Below are 20,040 nucleotides of genomic sequence, written 5' to 3'. Positions count from 1 at the left end.
TTGGACTTGATCCGAGATAGATGATTCATGACCAAAATTCACCCATCTCAGATATGCTAAAAGGATTCTGCGCTCAGGCGAGATTACCGAATGGTGGTATGACTTGCAGCCCACCTCTAGTAAAGATATTTTCATTAAAGAAAGAAGAAAAGCCTGTTAAGCTAGCTGCAAAATGCAAATATTCTAGTGTCAGTGACAACATCCAAATGACGTTGGCATTATATGTAGTAGACATTATTCATGTTCCAAGAACAAGATTTTTATTTACTTAAAAAAGAAAAAACAGAAAAAGCTAGGAGAAGAAAAGGAAGTCTAGCTTTACTTTACGAGCGGTATTATATGCATAAAGAGATTTTATAAAAATAAATTTATAAATTGATGTATTTTATATAATATGATATATTTATTTTAAAATTACGTTAGTTTGTAAATTTATTTTTATAAAATTTATTTGTGAGTTTTTCTTGCTTTATTGCTCTCATAGACAAAATTATATTAACTTAGAAACTCAATGATCAATGCCACTTGTTCAGTATTGTTCGCAAACACCAACCCAACGAGTTTTCAAGCCCAACCATGTTTGGGTTGGACCTTCCCTCTCGCTTGATCTCGCCTTGCATGTACTAATCGATGGACAGAATTCTAAAATCGAGCCTCTCCTTTGAATTTGAACAAAATATCATAACAAAGGAGTCGGACTTGAACTTGAGTAGGGGTGAGATTCGGCCGGTTCAGACAGGAGAAACTTACCGGATCGGACCGGATCGAATTGGTCACGTCCAATCCGATCTAAGGGTTTTTCATCTCAGACTGGACCGAATGAAAATTAAAAAAATATAAATATATTTTATTATTTATATATATTATTTATATAAATAATTGTATATAATTAATTATTAATATATCACAAGTATTATATTCTTTAATGTATAACTATAATATATAGTACTAGTATATATTAATATATTAACATATTATAAGAGTTATGTATAAATTTATAATAGTATTAGTATAGTTAACTTAATATGTTAGTATTAAATCACTATAACTACATAGAATATTATTTAATATAGTATTATTAGTGTATTACCAATTTATCACTAACAATTTATTATGTAATTTTCATTTAATAAGTCACTTAATTTTAATTTAATATTTTAAATAATTTTTTTATTAATCGATTTAAAAAAAGAAGAAGGTTGGACCGAATGGACTGATCAGACCGGACTGTCCCGAATGGGGTCAGACTAGATCGGTCCTTAGGCTGTTCGGTCCGGTCTAGGGTGGGAAAACCCTGGACCGAATAGGTCCGGTCCGGTCCACAAAACCTCCTGGGACTGGACCGAACTCACCCCTAAACTTGAGCCCATTGAATCATAGCTTGTACAATGGCACAATTTTTCCTTGCATTCACTGATTAGCTAGCTAAAAAGTAGACGAAAAGCACGTTGAAAAACAGCAATGTCTGTTACCAACAATTAATCACATTAGAACAAGTTGAAGAGGGTAATGAATCAACGATGCCCTCACTAGAACCTCATAACTTTGCTAATTGCTCTGGTTTTGGGCGCAACAACAATGGCGTCCATTCCACATCTGATGGCGATTGCTTCACATCTTTACACTTGCCATGTGATTGCCTGCCCTCGCGCACTTCTTCGCTTGCTATTTCGTCAAACCCACAACCCTCTGTTTTTTACTCCTTTTCTTTTCAATTTATATATTCATTTCTCTCTCGCACTCCACACCCCACTCCACGCGAGCCACGCTCCATTACACTCAGAAAATTCTCCCTTCCCCTTTTGATATCCGATCCATTAGCCTAATTGTTTACAAAGCCCGCACCTATCGATCTTTTTCTTGTGCGACGATATAATTTTATCTACTACTTTAACTTGGCTAACTTTTTTTCCCTTAGGCTCTGTTTGAATTCAGAAATAAGTTGAGATGATTTTAGATGAGTTGAATAAAATATTATTAGAATACTATTTTTTAATATTATTATTATTTTAGAATTTGAAAAAGTTGAATTATTTATTATATTTTGTGTGAGAATTTGAAAAAGTTGTAATGATGAGAAGAGATGAGATAAGTTGAGATGAGTTGAAATGAATTTCCAATCCAAACCGGGGCTTAATCCTTGCCCACTTTGTTATTTTTCTTAATTATTTATTTTTGCTGGTTTTCTTGACGATTAATCGAATTAGGGTTACTGTTACACTACAGATCTACGAGTAGTGAAAATGGATGAGAAATTTTGGAAAATTTGATGGACAACTATCATATTGTATTGAACTGATAGTGAAAAATACTCTTCTTCGAGGGAGAGCTCCTCCAAATAGTCTGACAACACAGGAAAATTCTAGATGAAACAATAACTGTCTGCTTATAGGAATTATAGAGCAAATGTATGAAATTCCTTAACTATCCTTATACTAAGGCCTATGGCCCATACAAGAAATACTTGAATTAAATATAAGCAGCTGGCCCATCTTATTCCTTCATTAAACCCAGCTTCGTAGTTCGCTCCTAGCCCATCTGGCCCTTTTTGCACCTTAGCTTCTAGGGTCTTCTTTACACGAGTTCCCCATTCCTAAATACCACTTCCGAATTCTGAACCTTTAGTGTCGTTAGTGTCGTCGCCCCTCACTTCCTCCATAGGCATGTAACAGAGCCCTCTTCTTCAGAACACCTTGCCCACAAGGTGAGGGAATGATTCACACAAGTGGTGGTAGAATTCCCATGATGCCTCTTCCGCTAGTTGCCCTTACCAACGAACCAGTAACACCTTCTTCATTCTTCTAGTTAAAATTTCTTCTGGCTCTAGTTTGAAAACCCCCTTGAATCGACGGGTGGTAGTGTAGGTAAAGAACTGACCTTTTTCCCTAATTGTTTTCTTTAACAGTGAAACATGGAACACATTATGGATATGGGCTGTGGGTGGAAGTCGAATCTGATAAGCTGCCTCTCCAATTTTTCACTCCACTTGAAAGGAGTCGTAGTATCTGGGTGAAAGTTTGAGATTTTGCCGTTGCTGGACTGAGGCCTGGTGATATGGTTGCAACCTCAAATAGACCCAATCACCTATTTGGTACTGTAACTCCTTTCTCTTCAAGTCTACATTTTTTTTCATTCTTTCCTGAGCACTAACTAGATTCTGTTTTAGTAGGTGCCACAGTTTGTCACGCTCTTGTAAGGTAATGCCCACTTCCTCTACCTTGGCTATTTGTGAATTGTAGTTCATTAATCTAGGGGGTTTAAACTTGTAGAGGGCCTCAAAGGGAGTCATTTTGGTGGTTGCATGTTGTTTAGAGTTTTAGCACAACTCGTCTAGGGCAATCCAATTTGACCAGACTTTAGGAGTATCACTGACATAACTCCTAAGATAGTTCTCGACCCACTTATTTACAGCCTTAGACTGCCCATCTGTTTGAGGTTGGTAGGTAGTACTGAAGGTTAGTTGGACTCCCTGCAAAGCAAATAATTCCCTCCAAAATTTGCTAGTAAATGTGGGGTCTCTGTCTAAGATGATGGCGTTAGGCAACCCATAGAGTTTGAAAATGTGTTTTAGAAATTGCTAGTCTATCACCTTGGCTGTGTAAAGGTGTGAGATGGGTACACAGTGGGCCTATTTAGTGAATTTGTCCACCACCACGCATAGAGCATTGAATCTCCCAGATGTGGGTAATCTTTCAACAAAATTCATGGTTATCTCGGACCATGGTTTTGAGGGTACAGGCAGGGGTTGTAATAGCCCAATGGGGAGTGTATTATCAACCTTGACTGTCTGATCCACTTCACAATCTCTAAAAAATATTCTCAAATCCTTTTTTTGACCTGGCCAGTAGAAGTCCCTTTTGAGTCTGTGGCTTATCTTGTCAAAGCCCAAGTGGCCCCCCATGGGGCTGCTGTGCACCAATTGTAACAGTTTGGTGATCATGGTGGGGTTAGCAGGCACATACATCCTATTTTAGTATAACAAAATGCCATTTTTTTAAGTAGTGCTGGGGTAAACTCCCCTCTCAATGTTCTTGCCATAACCATTATGTTACCTCATCCATATCATAAAGAGACTTGATTTCAGTCACCCAATCCCAACTAGGAATAGAAATCATAACTATTGTATTCTCTGCTGTAGTCTCCCTTTAGGAAAGTGCATATGCAACTAGGTTTTCTTTTCCCTTCTTATACTCCACTATAAAATCATAACTCATAAGTTTGGAGATCCACTTTTGATGCATAGTTGTTCCTACCCTTCGGTCTAGTAGGACCTGAAGACTTTGGTGGTCTTCTGCTTTGACCACAAAGGATTGGCCCAACAAATAAGGTCGCCACTTTTGCACTGTTGAAAGTAGTGCCAATAATTTTTTTCTCATAAGTGGACAGATTTAGGGCCCTCCCTTTTATAAGTGCTTGACTGAAAAATGCAAGGGGTTTACCTTCTTGCATTAAAATAGCCCCAATGGCCTCCTTGGACGCATCAAATTCTATATTGAAGGGTAGTTGAAAATTAGGTAAGGTCAAGACATGAGGTTGAGTCATGGCTGTTTTGAGCTTTTCAAAAGCATCGTGGGCCCTTTCATCCCACTTGAACCAATCTTTTCTCAACAACCCAGTCAAACTAGAAGCAATGGCTTCGTCCCCCTTTCACAAACCTCCTATAATAACCAGTGAGGCCTGAAAAACCTCTTAAAGCCTTAATGGATTTCGGGACTGGCCACAACAGTGTGGCTTTTAGCATCTCAGGGTCAGCCCTAATGCCCTAGCCAGATATTTAATGGCCTAAATAAGCAATCTCCTCACACAGCTAAAGCAATCCTTGCTCATTTTGGGAAAAAAGTTGATTTTGCCTTCGAAGGTCAAAAGTCACCCTTAGGTGTGTTAAGTGAGTTTCAACATCCCTGCTATAGATAAAAATGTCGTAACAAAAATAAAAATGAAATGTCTAAGATGAGGTTTAAAAACCTGGTTCATGGGGCTTTGAAATGTCGAGGGTGCATTGGTCAAGCCAAAGGGCATGACTAGGAACTCGTAGTGCCCTTCATGAGTTTTGAACGCAGTCTTAGGCACATCTTCTGCTTTCACCCTAATTTGATGGTTGTCTGACCTCAAATCAAGCTTAGAAAAAATTTTGACCCCCATGTAGCTCATCCATCAACTCCTCCACTACGGGTATAGGATATTTATCCTTGATAGTGACGCTGTTTAGCACCCTGTTGTTCACACACAATTTCCATGTCCCATTTGCTTTTCTCACCAATAAGACAGGTGAGAAATAAGGACTTTGACTAAGACGAATGACCCCCAAATCCAGTAGTTCCTTTATTATTTTTTCAATCTCATCATTTTGAAAACAGGGGTATCGATAAGGACATACTGAAATGAGTCTAGTGCTAGGCTGTTGGTTGATAGAATGGTCTTGGGTTTGATTAGAGGGAAGGCTATTTGGAAAAGAAAAATTATCTGGGTACTGATTTAGTAGTTGCTGTATGGGCTCAGGTAAGGTTGGTGTTTGGGTGGTTGAGTTCTTTTCAATTAATTGAAGGAAAATGCCTTTGTTCTCCCGATGATTGGATCTGTTTACATACCCCTCCTCAATCCAAGAGTTGAAGGAAAATTGCATTGCCAATTCCTTAAAGTTCCATAGGATAAAGCCTAGCCCTTGAAGCCATTGCACCCCTAAAACCATGTCACATCCCACCAGAACCAGTAAATACAAATCCATGTTAAAAATCTGCTCTTGAATCATCATATTGACCCCTACCACTTTTCCCTCACTTTCCACCAGTTCTCCATTTGCCACTTTAACCTTCACTCTCTCATTTGTTGTGACTGGCAACTGTACCTTGGCAAGTAAAACTGGGTCCAAAAAATTATGCGTACTCCCTGAGTCAATCAGTATTGCAACCCCTTGACTGCCAATCCTCCCCTTGATACACATTGTTTTCGGGTTGAGTAAGCCTGTGATAGCATGCAGGGAGATTTCAAGACACTTCCCAGCCTTGTCTAGCCCTACCCCACCTTCTTGATCAGTCCATGTTCCTGACTCTTCCTCAATAGTCTCCACTTCTTAACTACTTCTTCAATTAAGTATAATTTTGGACTTTGACAACGATGTCCAAGTCTCCACTTAGACTCACAGTGATAACATAAGCCCTTCTCTCTTCTATCATTCATTTGATTATTACTAATTTTCTGCACAGGTACTACAACCCTTCTTGAGTTTTTGGGGTCATGGTTTTGAGGGTTTGGTTGGATTTTGAGTGAGGCTGGTTCATGGTGATAATTGGTGTGGTTTCAAGTTAGGAGTTTTTTATGAAGGGAAACGTGTTCTTCTTGTATTTTGGCAAGGATATAGGTTGAGGTAAGGTTGTTTGGATTGAACATACGCACTGGTAGTCATATTTCATCCCTTAGGCCACTTAACGAACAACTTAATTTGTACTGTTCCGATAGACTTCTACGTCTATTATAAAAGGGCTTCAAAGTGAACCTTGTATTCTTCCACTATCTCAACTTGTTTCAGCCTAGTCAATTTTGCCATGGGGTCATCATAACTGCTGGGCCCAAATCTAAACATCAATGCTCTCACAAACTTGTCCCAATCAGAAATCAAATCAAATTAATCTAAGTCTTGAAACCATACTAGGGTCTTGCCCTCCATATGGAAAGAAACTAGTCTCAAACGCTGATGTGTAAAGTATGATGGAATTTAAAGAATTGATTCACCTTATACAACCACCCATGCGGTTCTTCACCATGTAAAGTAGGAAAATCTAGTCGCACTGCTATTGGAAGTATTTCCCCTGTCTGTGGAGTCATCTGATCTTGTTTATATGCTTCTTCATGTCTGCCAGATCCACCTGACCTACGCTTGTTGTTTATGTGCAGATTTGTCGCAATGGAGGCAAACTGTTGCATCATGCCTTCCATTTGCTGCCTCATTGCTTGTAGCTCCACGTCAATAGTAGAAAATTGGGATTTTGACTGTTTGATGTGAGCCTCAGTAGTCTTCTTGAAGGCTTGAAGTCCTTCTTGAAGATCACTCGATCTCATGCCATCAACCATGGAAGCAGGGGAGGAACTTGTCTCTGGATACTACTTGTTACATTACAGATCAATGAGTAGTACAAATGGATGGGAAATTCTGGAAAATATGATGGATAATTGTAATATTGTATTGAATTGATAGTGAAAAATACTCTTCTTTAAGGGAGAGCTCTTCCAAATAGTTTGACAACATAGGAAAATTCTAGATGAAACAATAACCGTCTGCTTACATGAATTATAAAGCAAATGTATGAAATTACTTAACTATCCTTATACTAAGGCCTATGGCCCATACAGGAAATACTCAAATTAAACATAAGTAGTTGGTCCATCTTATTCCTTCATTAAGCCTAGCTTTATAGTTCGCTCCTAACCCATCTGGCCCGTTCTGCACCTTAGCTTCTAGGGTCTTCTACACACAAGTTCCCCATTCCTAAATACCAGTTCTGAAGTCTGAACCTTTAGTGTCGTTTCCCCTTACTTCCATTGTCCTCCATAGGAGTGTAACATTTACTTTGATTCGCAAGATTTTTATACTAATTGGCAGTGAGTTTGGGGCTGTGATTGGAGTTTTTTTAGTGATGACGTCACTAGAGTGGTAATGAGACCATTCTCTATATCTGGATCTCGTAACTATCTTCTCGTCATTGACCATGGAAAATCGTAGTGACTCAAAAATGAGTCCACATTTGAGGTTCTTCCATTTATGATTATGATTATTATTTTTCATCTAGATTTCTTTGCTACTTGTAGCTAAGTTGCTTCGTTTGCTGTCACTAGATCTCAATTTAAGCAACGTCTTGAAACCTTAGAATTTCATGGATTTGAATGATTAATTGTCGCAGCAGCATTATGAAGGCTATCACTAACTTTCAAGGACCAGAATAATGCCATATCTAATCCTAAGTAAAGCATTTAAAATTTCAAGGCTTTGTTGTCAGTTTTTAACTTTGGTGCACCGTGTTCAAAATAGTTTATACAAGTTCGAGGTGATAAGAGTAAGACATACTTTCTTTATGAAGCCTGTACAGATCTTTTTCTTGACTGCACGTGATCAATTATATGTTTCTTAATTAAATTGGCTGTTATGTTTATGACTAATGAACAAATTATGTAATGATACAAAGAAGGCCCAAACCATATCTGGGTCTATACTAAAAAAGGACCAGTCAATGTTGAAATTAGAACAGTGTGTGATCCCATTTACCACCTTTATATACACAATCTAAGATATTACAATCCCAACGGCTCAATTTCTAAATTGTAACAACTTCATGAAAAACCACATCTAAATCCATACTCTGATGGAACTAATTAATGTTGCAATTCAAGTCCCTTGGAATCATTATAAAGGGTTTGAACTTCTCCATTCGGAACAATGTGGGATCCCATTTACCACCTTCTTATACAGAATCCAGAGTTATACAAGTTATAATTCAACTGAACCATGGATATGATATATCCAAGTCTGAATGTCCTCTTGGCAGTAGAGCAGTGCTCATGTTTATGCCATTTTTGTGTGAAAGTGAATTTAATCGTGTTAATGAGATGGTTGTGTATGAGATTGATCAGACATTGTTTTTAACAAATAGTTTTGCCACATATAAGATATTTTCTCATTGTGCCAGTTGTAAACTCTATATCATCGCCCATTTAGTTTTTCTGCAGCCTTATCATATGGGATTCTTCAATGGTGATGGTTTTTATCAATAAGGCCATACTTATTCAATATGCACACTCAATGACCCTCCTCACTTTGCAGGTATGACTTTGTGAAAGTAAAATAGTGCACTTGCTCTTTCACTAAATTTGTGATGGTTTTGTGATTGTTAATAGTGAATTTTGTTTGTTGTTCTTCATTATCTTAGCAATTGGCAACCACCTTGCTTATACACTTGGGTCAAAGAATGGGATACACAAAATCTGAATCTATAGATATGTTGACGACTCTTCCAATTTCACTATTTTACAATGCTAACGTGGCATTTGCATTGGTGAGTTTAAAAGGAGTTAATATTCTGATGTATATCGCGATAAAGAGACTCACGCCACTTGTAGTCCTGGTTGCTGGATTATTTTCTGGAAAAAGGGAGACCTACGACACATGTCTGTGATGATGCTCTTATTTTATATATGCGAAGTTGCTTTTCATGGATTGATTATAGAGTTTTACTTCATGAAAGATTTCTATCCTATTAGTTTGGTAGGCGGGATTTATAAAATTATTTTGAAGGTGTTAGCTAATCGTATGAGTTTGGAGATGGATAAAATTATTTCTAAACCTCAAAATGCTTTTTTTCGGGGTTGGCAAATATTGGATTCAATTTTGGTTGCAAATGAGTGATTGGACAACCAAATGAGGGAAGGTATTCCAAGGTTTTTTTGCAAGTTGGACATGGAAAAGGAATATGACTACTTGTGTTGGGATTTTCTTTTTTATATGCTTAGAAGATGTGGCTTCTGAGATTGGTGGTGTGGATGGGTTAAATATTGTGTTTCGACCGCTCGGTTTTCTGTTTTAGTTAATGGCAACTCTTGTGGATTTTTTCAGAGTTCGACAAGGGGATCCGTTATCACCTTTTCTTTTCATTATAGTTATGGAGGTGTTGAGTTGCTTGGTGGAGGATGTTGTATGGGAGGTTTTCTTGCTGGTTTCTAAGTGGGAAACAACAATAATGGTGCTTTATCCATTTCTCACTTATTGTTCGTAGATGATACACTTAATTTTTTTGTGGTGCTGACATTGGACAGATTCAAGCTTTAAGGGCTATTCTATTGTGTTTTGAAGCTGTTTCGGGCCTTAAGGTGAGCTCAGGAAAGTCAAAATTGCTTCCGGCGGGGGATGTGGAGAATATTAACCTTCTAGCAGATTTTTTGGGCTGCAAAGTTGATTCCCTTCCAATGAAATATCTAGGGCCATTGGGGGCATCTTCAAAAGCAAAGAATATTTGGAATGGTGTTGTAGAAAAGGTTGAGAAAAGATTGTCGGTTTGGAAGTGGCTATATCTAACCAGGGGCGAGATTAACCCTTATTACAAGTACCATTTCCAATCTCCCTACATATTTTCTTTATTTATTTCCATTACCGGTGGGTGTGGCAAATCATATTGAAAACTTGTTTAGAGCTTTTTTGTGGGGTGGCATGGGGAAGAGAATAAATTTCATCTTGTAAGTTGGCAAAGGGTGAGCAATCCGATTGTGTTGGGAGGTTTGGGAATGTGAAATTTGAACATTTTTAATAAAGTTCTATTAGGAAAGTGGTTGTGGAGATATCAATTGGAAGGAGATTTGTTGTGGAGAGAGGTTGTTGATCAGAAGTATGGAAGTGATTGGGGGGTTGGCGTTCCAAGGAGGGTAGGGGGACTTATGGTATGAGCCTTTGGAAATTTATTAGAAAGGGGTGAAACATTTTTGAAAAACATCTTAAGTTCGAGGTTGGAGAGGGTGTAAGAATTCGCTTAGGGTTTGATGAATGGTGTGGTTAGAGAGCTCTTCATACTGTTTTTTCGAATGTCTTCAGCTTGGATGGAAATCAGCAGATTGCTGTCTCAGAGGTGTTGTGTCGTGCTAATGGGACTGTGCATTAGAATGTGATTTTTACTAGAAATGCACAGAATTGAGAAATTGATGAGATATAATGTTTTTTCAACTTTTTATATTCCTTGAAAATAAGAGGAAATGTGAGAGATCAAATGCTATGGAAACATGTGGGGAGCAACAAGTTTTCTATTAAATCATTTTATAAGATGTTGACAGATCAACAACATGTTTGTTTTTGTGGAAGAGTATTTGGAGGGTTTTTGTGCCGTCAAAAGTTATTTTTTTTACTTGGATAGCTGCTTTAGAGAAGATTTTGACTGTTGATAATTTAAGGAAACGTGGGATGATTATAATAGAGTAGTGTTTCATGTGTAAGAAAAATGGTGAATTGATTGATCATCTACTTCTATATTGTGAGGTGGCTAGGGAGTTATGGGTTGACATTTTTAGTAGAGTTGGATTGAGTTGAATTATGCCCAAGAGTGTGGTGGAGCTTCTAGCATGTTGGAATAGACATCATAATAGTTCTCAACTAGCACCGTCATGGAGGATGATTTCTTTGTGCTTAAATGTGGTGTTTATGGATGGAAATGAATGAGAGGTGCTTCAACAACAAGGAGCGAGATGTGGAGGAAATCTGGAATTTTTGTGTCTTCTTTGGTTCAGTGGTTTTATGCTATTGTACTAAAGGGAGGGAATGTTCATGAGTTTTTGTTTTCTTTTCAGCTTTCTAGAATGTAATTAGGTGCATCTTTTGTATACTTCCTCTATACATGGGCTTCGCCTAGTTTCATTTGATCAATAAAGTTAAAGTTTTTTATTTATAAAAAAAACAAAAAAATCTTTTCCAGCATGCCAATTGTATTTTGGTTAAACTTCATGTTAACATTGTAGAGTAGTTGTTTTTAACTTGTTCCTTTTATTTTGGTGTCTAAAGTTAGTTGCTTAGTTAAAGTTGTAATTGCAATCTAAAGCTTGAGTGGACGGTACAAACAACAAAGATTTCTTGATGTGATCTACTGTGGACAGTACTTAATATTTCAATCAGCGGTGAACACTAGTGATTTCATGATATGTAGTATATGCACCATAGAACGACTCCTATATTAATAAGCATGGGCTTAAATTCCTTTAAGGTAGGGGTGTAACCGGTCCGGTTTTGGATAAAATCTAGGACCGAACCGGTATGTACCGGTTTTGTATTTTTCAAAACCGATTACGCACCGGTTACCCTCCTAAACCGGTACTTCCGGTTTTACCGGTTTCCGGTCTGGTCCGGTCCGATTTTTTAGTTTTTTTGAAATGTAAATTTCACAATTTGTCATTAAAAATTTGTTTATAAAAAAAAAAAATTGATTTAAAAAAAAATGTTTTATACTTTTATTAATATATTAGACTATATAATAGTATTAATATTAGACTATTGGTATAGTTATAAGTTATATATTAGTATTAGTTATAAACTTTTAGTGATTTAGTATTAACATTTTATATAATAATTTATAAATTATAATAAGAAATTATTTCATATATGAATATATATGTTATATATAAAATTTCACATAAAAATTTATAATTATACATTATATATAAAACTTATATATATTAATATTTAATATATATAAAATATTTTGTATAAAACTTATATATAAAAATATTATTTTTTATTTTTTTTAATCAACCGGTCCGGTCCTGTCCAAAAAATCCCGGAACCGGTCGGTTTTTACGTTTTAAAAACCGGTTCCGGACCGGACCGGTTCAAAACCGGTAAAACCGGTCTGGTTTTCCGGTTTGAATTTACACCCCTACTTTAAGGAGATTATAAGCTTGTGACACTCAGGCATCATATCCTGAACAAAATCATTTTTTGATAAGTTCCTGAACAAAAGCTAACCCATGGGAGTAGTATGCAGACAATATATTGTCACAATCCAAGGATATCATAATTATTACTATGTTATCATCTTAAAGGTGTAATCATGATTGAAAGAGTGCCTTACCCAACTAGTTAACATTTAGGAACGTTGAATTATAGTTAGGTCTTTTGAAATTTAAGTGCTTTAAAGGAGCTCATATGTTAGATTTGTAGGCTCTAACTAAAAATTTGTTTTAAGTGCAGTGGTTTTTCCAAGTATTATGTTAAACTAGCAGAATAATCTTCATGACTATTATCTTCAATTAGTAAGTTCTAATATGTCGTGGCTTCTTTATTAAATTTCAGGTGTCTCTGAATCGACCGAAAGCTGCATGTGTTACCATTATGCTTCAGAAGATTGTGGGTGAGAAGGAACTTGCAAGCAGTAAGGTTAGGATGCTCTGAACCTACCTCCTCCAATGCTCGTCGTTAGATGATGCAGTAGGACACCAAGATCCTCCATGCATTTGGGTGAAGTTGAGTAGGGGCTAGATGGAGAAAATCTAGCACATTGTGAATCGAATGGTAGAAGGGGAGCCGAAGGCCGCTTGAGAACATGCTCTGATATAGGGCCACTTTTATGGTATAACCCTTGGAGTCCACCGCCCCTTCATGGAGCTCAGGCACTAGGAACTCGACGATGTCGGGTACCTTGTAGGTTGACTTCAACTACTCCAACTCACCTGAAGTCAATGCCGACTGCCAAGAACAACCATCAAACCATTGAGACTCAGTGCGAACCTCGGGAGGGTCGATACCCCCTGGGGTTTGGGAGGCGCCAAGAGGATTAACATAGTTGGAGCTTCGGGGAGTAGCATGGGAAGGGTTCTTGGGAGCCATGAGAACATGAAGATAGAGGAAAAAGAGGCAAGAAACACATAGAAGACTGAAAGGAAGGAAAACACAGAACATGCAAAGGATTCAGAGAAGGGAGACAATGGCAAAGAGTGCAAGTAGGCCCCATATGACGAAGGGGTCGAGGCTTAAATAGGCCCTCGCAACAGTTGGGATCCCAGATCGTAGGAACGCACGCACCCCATGAGACCATCAAGACGGACACGAATCCCGTAGCGTGTATGTACGATACGACGTGGGAGAGGAAGAGCCTCCTGACACCATTAATGCTAGGGAAACCGAGCCAGCGTGGATACTTAAAAAGAAGGATCATTCATGGGGGAGTTGTTAATAGAGAGTGCCATTTGTGCTTCTGAACATTGAGACAGTAACGAGTAAAGATGTGACTATTTTTTTCAGGAACTCCCCAACGAAAAATACACACTATACCTGGTAAAATTACAAGAGAGGAAAAATGTGATTGACTCTTTTCTTGAAAGATATGCTGCTTCCCGGTCGAGCTATCTTGTAGGGATCCAACGTTGATTTCTGATTGAAATGTCTGCTTCTTGTTCCTTCTATTCAATAAGAATACAAGAAGAGGAATAACTGCCCATTTCAAAGGCATGGAAGTTCAACAGACACAACCACATAAAGGAAGGAACAATAAGAGAAGGGTGAAAAGAAATTCTCACCGAACTAGTCCGATAGGAATTGGCAGGGTAACTTTAAGGGAATTTTCCTTCCTCTAGGCCCATGAAGAACCACGAGGGGCCTAACCTGACCCAATGATCCTTTTCTAAGGGAGTCCCTGCACCCCTTTGGAATACCCGACCCGCAAGCTAAAGAAATCTTTGAAGCAACCCCAACGTGGAAAAGATGAATGATAGGGACAAATGGGAGTCGACGCCCTGCCACCCCCGGTGACACCTAACACTCAAGGATCTGTACCTACAAGAGAGCGGAAAATGTGGATGGCCTTTGATACCCTGTTAGAGGGTATGAGGGAATGCAATGCCTTCCAAGCTCCACACCACATTAAATGATCCTGACAACTCAGTAGAAAAGATAAGAACTCCTTGACAAGGAGGACGAGATGTCTCCCCCGCAACCTCGTATAAAAGCAGACCCCCTAGGTACGAAGAAGTCTCTCTAACCTCTCGCACTCTAGTACAAACTACTAAGGAGTTTTACTGACTTAAGCATTAGAAGTTCTCTGGCCACCACTGAGCCCCTTATGTTTTTTTGAGTGTGCAGGTATAAAGGCCCAGACTCGAGTTATTGAAACCAGGCTCAAAGGTGTACGAAATACAACGTTAACATATAGACTAAGTGATTAAAATGATTATTTTAATAGTTTAGATATAGGAATAGATAATACAATGTGGGTTGTATTTGAAATAGGTTATGTAAAATAGAAAAAAGTGATTTTTATCGTTAAATTTACTAAATTTTTGTAGTTTGACAACCTGTCGATGACTGCTATTTGTAGATGCTCGTTTTTAAGAAAACGATTCTTTTAAAAAATTTCAATTGTGATCAAATGTAATAACATTAAGCCATTTCAATTTATGAGATAGTTTTTAATAATTATTATTTTAGATTCAATATTCTCAGAACATTGAGGTGTAAATAACACATTCACGTTTTGATTTACGGGAAATATTTCAATTTCAGAAGAAAATTTGAAGTTTTGACTTGTACATTCCTCTTGCAGCCCAAGGAGCTAACACGAAATCGAACATAATGAATGGAGCATTGCTTTTAAGAACTCAGGAAGATTTTGGCAAAATCTTGAAACCAAGACACGGACAATTACTCAAAGGGAAAGGGGTCAGATCCAGCCACTAGGTAGGGGCCGCCAGCTTGTCATCCGGCGGGAAGGGGGCAATCACAATTTTTATTTTTTGAAAAATAAGTTATTATAATTTTATTTTTCATTTTAAAAAATAAGAGAAAAAAAACGGTTTTTATTTATAGACTGCCACGTGTCTTCCGTTTAGTATAATGGAGGAAATTTGTCAAAACATAAGCTGGTATTTATTTAAAAATAAAAAATAGAACACCTGATAAAGTATTCCTTAAATAAAGTTCCAATTGAAACAGATCATGTAAGAAATGTTCCCTTAACATTCCTTCTCAACTCGGTTGATCAAATAAAAAACCATAAAAAAAATACCCAAAATTACAACAAATAATAAGACAGGAGCTTCTCATAACATCTTCAGAGTCATCATTGATACTTATTCTAGAAATAAAATATATAGCCTATCGCCTCAAGGTGTGCAGAATGTACTCAGCATACAGGTCCCTGCATCAATTTTAACGTACCAACTTTAGTTTGTGCAAGTGTGGAAAATTGCTCAGCAAATCTCCCATGTTGCTAGACTTACATTGAGTACTGGATGGCTTCAATGGCAGTTGTTGAAGGTAAAAAGTCATTGACTGCAACCTCTTTGTTCTCATTCTTCTTGTCTGTCAAATATATCACGAAACATCCCAATATTATACATTAACATCAAATAAACTTACAAATCTAAAGTTGGGAAACAAGTTTTAGATGTAATAGTTTGAAAGGTTACAGTCTTCAAAGAAGCGGCGGATCTCGGACAAGCGATGAGGGGCAAGCTCTTTGATGTCAGTATAGTGCTTATACTCTGGATCATCAGCACACACTGCAATTATCTTATCATCTTTCTCTCCCTGGGTTGAAGGCACAAAGCTGTTATTACCAAACTACGACATGAAATTCCAAATGTTCTGTTTGTTCAGCTCTTTGAAAGTGTACCTGGTCAATCATAGGCATAAGTCCTATGGCTCTGGCTCGGAGAAAGCAACCGGGAAGGACGGGCTCCTATTCAAGTCACAGATGGTTTAGGATGGTATTGTTAACGTGAAGCTCAAACATGCAAACACCAAGAACTCTAGTAAATTGACAACATAGTACGTGGTGACAAATTCATCACTGGCAATTTATTTGGTAGATTTGTGACAAATTTGTTGAACTACTGCAATGGCTTGGAGAAAAGTGCAAAAAGAAGAAGTGAAGAGCAATGTGCACTTTGTGTCTCAATATATGAAAAACCCAGGAATTTACAGTTTGTATTCAGGGATCTCTGGAAATGGAATATATAGGTAAATATTGGAACGTTCTACAATAAATTATTCTTTTGTATACTCAATAAGAAATATGTCAAGAATTTAACAATATCAGAATTATCTAGAAAATATGATAGTGAGATTTGTTTTTCAACACTCAAAGAACTGAGAAATGAGAATTTTCTATTGAATACATAAAATAGGAACACTAAAAAATTACCTGCATTAGAACTAAAACATCCAATGGGTCATTGTCTTCACACAATGTGCGAGGAATGAAACCATAGTTATGAGGATATACTACTGACGAATACAAAATACGATCAACCTGAGCAATTGATGCAGATGGTAAGGTCAATCTGATGGAAGATATCTAATCAAAGTACAAGGTAGCAAAATGCAAGAACTAAGATTCTCCCGGAGTAGAAGTATAAATCAAAAACCCTTCCAAAGATCTTACAGTCCTCATTCAGCAGAAACAGCCAAAAAAGTATTTGGACTGGAAGCATTTTGAACCAACCTTTTCTAGTTAAGTATGCTTCAACGCAAAGCCGAAAGAATATACTTTTCAGACTAGCACTAAAATCTTCCATTTAAGAGGACGAAATGGTCAATACCTTAATTAGTCCTGTCTTCTTGTCAAGCTCATATTTCACCTTACTTCCCTTTGTGATCTCAACAACCTGTATCATTCCAATTAGTAATACAACAAAGAGATACATTAGAAAATGTGCCTGAAGAAAACGAGTTTCGATTTAAAAGTTGAAAATTCTTGCTAGGAAAGAGAAAGTACTGGAAATTTAAGAAGGCTGAGAAAAGTTGGCAGCTGGGAAATGGAGTCTAATTGATGTTGAGAATAATTTGCAAGGAAAGGGGTGATGGTCACAAAATTAGCCTGCAGCACTAATGTTTTACCCACTGGGATAAAAGGGAACGCTGCTGGATTGGGTTGCACGGGAATGACCATAAAGAAGGTGTAATTGCTTTGATAATTCTTATTGGACAAGTGATATTTGCATGCTGGGAAAGAGTTAGAGATTCATAAAGAAACAGAAATTACTGTGCTGAGATGGTGATCTTAACTGCATGCTAGAAATCTCACTTGAACATTCTTTTAGCATGTTACCACCCAAAAAATAAAAAAGCAAAGTTAATATCTTCTAGTAGGTCCCCCATCTAAAATTTGAGGGAGATTTTGGTTGCATTATTGGATGCGCTACAATCAATACAGAAAATACAGAAAAAAAATAAGGCAGACAAAATTCAAGGGCTGAACATGTTTATTCCCTTCACTAACAAAGCACTTCATATTGTAAAGCCAAGTTCGAAAACATACACAGTTGAAAACATTAGGTGCTCCAGGTCCTGCAGACAAAGTTTTATGGAACAGAATTAGTACCTTTAAGTTTATATGAACACTGAATATAGTGGGTTTATACATACCAATCTCGAGATCATGCCAAGGGTGTGCAGCAACTGATCTCCTTGACAAAGATGAAAGGATTCTCTCATTCAATCGGGGAACTGAACGTTGAGCATGATTTTCTTTAGCTTCACTTTCATGTGCCTCGTCACTCATCTCTAATAAGATGCAGAAAAAAGTATCACATGGAAAGCTTGATAAAATATTAAAATTAACGAAGCTGTGGATTCAAAAACTCTGGTTCTTAAATCAGGATGACAAATATGAGAATTAATTATTTCAGTTGCAGGAGGTGGCAATGCCATAATCCTTATGCAGTCTGATATTTAGCAGCCAAGATTATATACAAATCACTCTAGAAGCAAATGACATTCAGATCAAAGACACTTCCTTTTTGTGAAAATAGAATGTAAGGTGATATCGTGGATCAAGAGCCCATTACAAAACATGTGTTTGTGTGTGTGGGCCTGATCCAAAATAACCTCATTAAAGGCCCATATGTGTCATTTGATTTTATGGAGTCTACCAATGAAGTCATTCAAAATGCCTGGCATCAATTAGTATGATCGAGGATGATTAAATCCAGAATACATACAAGCCGGTGTGGAAGACATACTCTCCACACAGCTGATATGGCAAAATTTGATTTGTAAGAGATGTCTAAAATTAAAATCTTTTACTAATCAAATTATAATATGTCAGCAGTGTGGACCGGCTTGCAAGTGTAACTTTTCAAATCTTATACCTAAGCAATACCCGTATTTGAATTGAAATATTTTGACATGTCTTTTCTTTTTTTATATACATCTTTTATTATCATCAGCCCGAAACAAATCGGTGATGAATTTTGGAAGTTCTGTAGTGAAAATGAAACAGAATGAATTAATCCACAATTATCTTAAAGGTATACGAAACTTTCTAACCATTGTGCTTAGAAATTGAGACTCGAGTGTTTTAATAAATAGAGTTATGCTATATACAAGTCTAGTGTGTAACATACCACTTACTGTGGACCCATTTTATTCATAAAAAATGTCAAATTACCAATACTGACATGATAGGCTTCCATATCATCTTGGCATGCTTGGAACATCAATAAATAGGTTTGCAAATTAAAGTTATTCTTTGGGAATTCACCTCCCTAACTATAAAAAAGTTGCGATATACCTCATTTTTCCTTTTAAATTAAAAGATAAAATTACATCAGAAAAAGCAAACCTAATAAATTATATCTATTAAATTAAAAGAAATACAAAATTTTCAACAAACGTTTTTTAAAATAAATATTTTTTAGAAAAAAATTCTTAAAAAATCACGTTTGTTACTTTTTATATTTTTTTGTTTTGAAATTAATTTTCAGTTTTTATGTTTTTAGTTCTTATTATTGTTTCTTTAAATTCTCAACCTTATTTATTTAATTTTTTGTTTGAATTACATATCAAGAGCATTCATATCAACATATAAATTAGAGGGGCTACATTGTAATTTCTGAGAGTCTGAGGTGGTGATTGTCAAAATTGATGGCAGAATATACAAAATGGAAATGGATCCACCATATTTAGGTGCAGATTATGACTTCAGAAATCTACTGTACATACTACTAGGAGAGATCAATCATGACACCTACTCCAACATATGACAATAATCCCAATACAAAGAACTTTATTACGACTCTGCGTAAAGCAAGTAAAACCTAAGAACATATGCGAAATCTGGTATCTGGAAAAGGCGATCGAGAACATGCGATCCAAGAAAAAGACGGAAACGTAGTAGTGCAAGAAAAAAGAAAAAATCAGCAGAAACATACCGAAAAATGTGGTAGATCGTGGGAGAGCTAGAAATATGGTTTTGGAAGAAAGGAGAGATAGAATATAGATGGGCGGAGGTCTTAACCCAGCACTACGGCCTCTCACATTTATAGAGAGAGAGCGAGAGAGAGAGAGGGATGGGGTTGGTCAATTCTACGAAGCCCTGCCTAGTGTCCGTTGGGGAGAGAAGTTAGCTGCGTCTTCCACATGCTCTCCCCTCCAAATTTTCAGTTGGTTATTCTATTAAAATAGTCCCTGTACTTTGTTTCTTGTGCAGATTAATTGATAAATTTTATACTCTTTTAAGTTCTTAACTTTATTAAAGGGTCGCTGCATGGCCACCCACTTTTTTTTTTTTTTTCAATTTATTG

The 20,040-nt window shown here is 37.0% G+C and overlaps 1 protein-coding gene across 1 annotated transcript; it reads right to left on the bottom strand.

Moving 5' to 3' along the window:
- Nucleotides 1-15,289: 15,289 nt before the first annotated feature.
- Nucleotides 15,290-19,928, bottom strand: LOC108986404 (soluble inorganic pyrophosphatase 1). The gene is made up of 9 exons (XM_018959019.2): nucleotides 19,669-19,928; nucleotides 17,882-18,019; nucleotides 17,775-17,803; nucleotides 17,056-17,121; nucleotides 16,659-16,766; nucleotides 16,128-16,193; nucleotides 15,922-16,042; nucleotides 15,733-15,814; nucleotides 15,290-15,650 (listed from the first exon to the last, which is right to left on the bottom strand). Exons 2-9 carry the CDS (start codon nucleotides 18,015-18,017, stop codon nucleotides 15,608-15,610), a joined length of 651 nt encoding a protein of 216 aa, XP_018814564.1. The 5' UTR covers nucleotides 18,018-18,019; nucleotides 19,669-19,928; the 3' UTR covers nucleotides 15,290-15,607.
- Between the last annotated feature and the right edge of the window lie 112 nt (nucleotides 19,929-20,040).

Source organism: Juglans regia, chromosome 7, assembly GCF_001411555.2.
Source record: "Juglans regia cultivar Chandler chromosome 7, Walnut 2.0, whole genome shotgun sequence".
NCBI lineage: Eukaryota > Viridiplantae > Streptophyta > Magnoliopsida > Fagales > Juglandaceae > Juglans > Juglans regia.
This window is presented reverse-complemented; position numbering and strand designations above follow the sequence as displayed.